The sequence below is a fragment of the Crocuta crocuta genome, unplaced genomic scaffold (genome assembly GCF_008692635.1).
Source record: "Crocuta crocuta isolate KB4526 unplaced genomic scaffold, BGI_CrCroc_1.0 scaffold165, whole genome shotgun sequence".
Classification (NCBI taxonomy): Eukaryota; Metazoa; Chordata; class Mammalia; order Carnivora; family Hyaenidae; genus Crocuta; species Crocuta crocuta.
In genome coordinates this window covers 1,531,393-1,533,884 of record NW_027530502.1, presented here as the reverse complement: position 1 = coordinate 1,533,884, position 2,492 = coordinate 1,531,393, and the positions used below count along the sequence as shown (strand labels likewise).

The 2,492-nt window shown below is 47.9% G+C and overlaps 1 protein-coding gene across 3 annotated transcripts in view; it reads left to right on the top strand.

Annotated features, from left to right (window-relative positions):
* The first annotated feature begins 2,005 nt into the window (after window positions 1-2,005).
* Window positions 2,006-2,492, top strand: part of LOC144233773 (phosphatidylcholine translocator ABCB4) — a 69,023-nt gene continuing 68,536 nt past the window's right edge. For all 3 annotated transcript variants that reach the window (XM_077766810.1, XM_077766809.1, XM_077766808.1), the window contains exon 1: window positions 2,006-2,085. In XM_077766810.1, the coding sequence (XP_077622936.1) occupies window positions 2,006-2,085 (80 nt within the window). The remainder of the gene's footprint in view (window positions 2,086-2,492) is intronic.

The window sequence follows — 2,492 nt, the reverse complement described above, 5'->3', positions numbered from 1 at the left end:
GTGAAATGAGAAACAGTAAATCAGTAGAAGATAAAGATCGGGAAAGAATGATAGAGTTTTGAGGAAAGAAAAGGGATGAAAATTATCTGAGATAGTGGAAGAGAGAATGAACTAAGGAAACATTTATGATGGCAAATGTCAGGATACATCAGTGAATAAGCCAGAAAAAACTTTGTCCTTATGAATCTTTTTTTCTTAGTGTTTTATTTCTTTTTGAGAGAGAGAGAGAGAGAGAGAGAGAATGAGCAGGGGAGAGGCAGAGAGAGAAGACATAGAATCTGAAGCAGGCTCCAGGTTCTGAGCTGTCAGCACAGAGCCTGATGCAGGGCTCGAACTCGTGACCGTGAGGTCATGACCTGAGCTAGAGTCAGAGGCTTAACTGACAGAGCCACCCTGGTGCCCCAACTTCTGGTTGATCAAAAAAAAGAGAATCCTCATGGTTACAGTAGACTGGATGAGGAGAAAAGGCATTTTGAGGGGAAAAAAATAAGCAAATTCACTTCTAATTCGAGAATATGCCATAGAATCAGTCAAGACGTAGCAGGTTGTTCAAGGCACGCTCTGCCTAGCTCCCGGTATCAGGCAGAGCAGGAGGGAGGTAAGTAGTGATAAGGCATTGAAGAGCACGCACCAACCAGAGCTGCTGCCTCCCATTTGTCTTTCCTCATCAGCCTCTTCTGATCTTTTCACCATAAAACTAGTTTATTAGATGCTTCCTATGTGCTGGGCACTTTGCATACATTATATCTAATCCTAAGAACATCCCTATCTTATGGATTCAGGGACTGAATCAAGAATTAAAGTGCCCAAGGCCAGACAGCTACTCAATGGAAGAGGTGAGATACATAAGGGTGACCATTAGAGCTTGCTCTGCTTTAAGGTTTTCTGGGGACACAAGAAAGTCGCAAGATGACTTCAGTACTAATAAGGCACAGCAGAAGGAAGGAACGGTAGATGATCCTGCTACCTGAACAGGAAGAAGGCAGGCCATATTTGTTGTGCATACACTGTTTTAGGCATCACACTCGGTTTTTTCCTTCTTAATTCACTTATTCCTCACAGTAACCTGGAAATGGAGTTGTTTTTATCCTCATTTTCTCTATGAGGAAACTGAGGCCCAGAGAAGTGAACAGAATCACACAGTTTACAAGATGTGAAGCTCTGGGTTTGAATCCTACTGGCTTCAAAGCCTTAATAATGTATTGCTCCCTGTTTTAGACCCTTTCTTTTCAAAGGAGTGTGGAGAAATTAATCAGAAGGGACAGTCCCCATACAGGAGACTCAAGTAGGCGCTAGGTGCAGAGACAATTTAGTATAGGGAGAAGTTTGAGATCAGAGTAGGGAGACAGGAGAAGCCACTGGAGACTGGATTCTCATCCCTCTGATGCAGCCTCAGGCAGGACTCAACCTCTCTAGTCTCTATTTATTCCTGTAAAAAAAAAAAAAAAAAAAAAGTGGATTTTAATTAAGTGGTCTCTGACCGGCCTTCCAGCCCTAACGTTCTTTGTCTCTAAGTAGTCGAGGGCACCTACAGCTTTGCTCTTCTCCAAGGAGGGTCCTTGGAAATGGCTAGGCTCTGTGACCCCAGCACCAGACCTGGGGACAGAGAAGTGGGAAGAGAGTCTGGAGCTCTCTCTGGCCCCTCGGCCGCCCTATCATTGTTGAGGGTCCGGAAACAGCACGCCCCCGCCCTGCGGGGATGTAGACAGAAAACTGAGCACCGACGGAGTATGACAGTCACTTTTGGGGGCTCAGGTGCCCTGCCAAGAGAGGCTCTCCGAGCACCCAGCACCGAGAGCACCAGACTAGTCGCGGGCTTAGCCGGCGCGGTCGGGCTGGGACTGGAGGNGCGGGGAAGGTGCGCCCGAGACCCGGACAGCGGCGCCTCCGCCCGGCGCCCCTTGCCCCCGCGACCGTGCGCCCGGCTCGCACCCCCTTGCGGGCGGTGAGGAGCTGGGCTGGGTGCCCCTGGACCTGAGGCTGTTTGGTTTCTCCCCAGGTTGACATGGATCTAGAAGCGGGAAGGAACGGAACCGTCCGGGGTCCCCGGGGAGCGGAGGGCGACTTTGAACTGGGCAGCAGCAGGTAACTCGTCAGCACGTCAATCAGCAGGGCCCAATTAGGCCTTGGAAAGGGTAGAGAGTCTGTTGATGCCTTCGTTTTGGAGGCTTCTCTGGAGGGTCTTGTCTAAGATTTCCGACTTTCCTCAAGGAGTGGCACACAAGCTCCTCTTCGAACAGGCTTAGAAAGAAGAGGCTACCTTTTTAAAGTGCCGCTTCACCACTTTGTGCGGTGTGATTCGATGAATATCTGTGTTGTATAATACTCCTTGCGTTATAGAACTCAGAACTTTTACAAATAACTTCCCTAGACGCCTTCTGATATTTCAGGCGTATAGAGCATGAGATATCTGCTGTTAATGGCTGTGCTTTTTGAACAAGACGAGTGAAGCAAAACAAAAAAAAAAAAAAAAACAAGAAAAAAAAAAAACA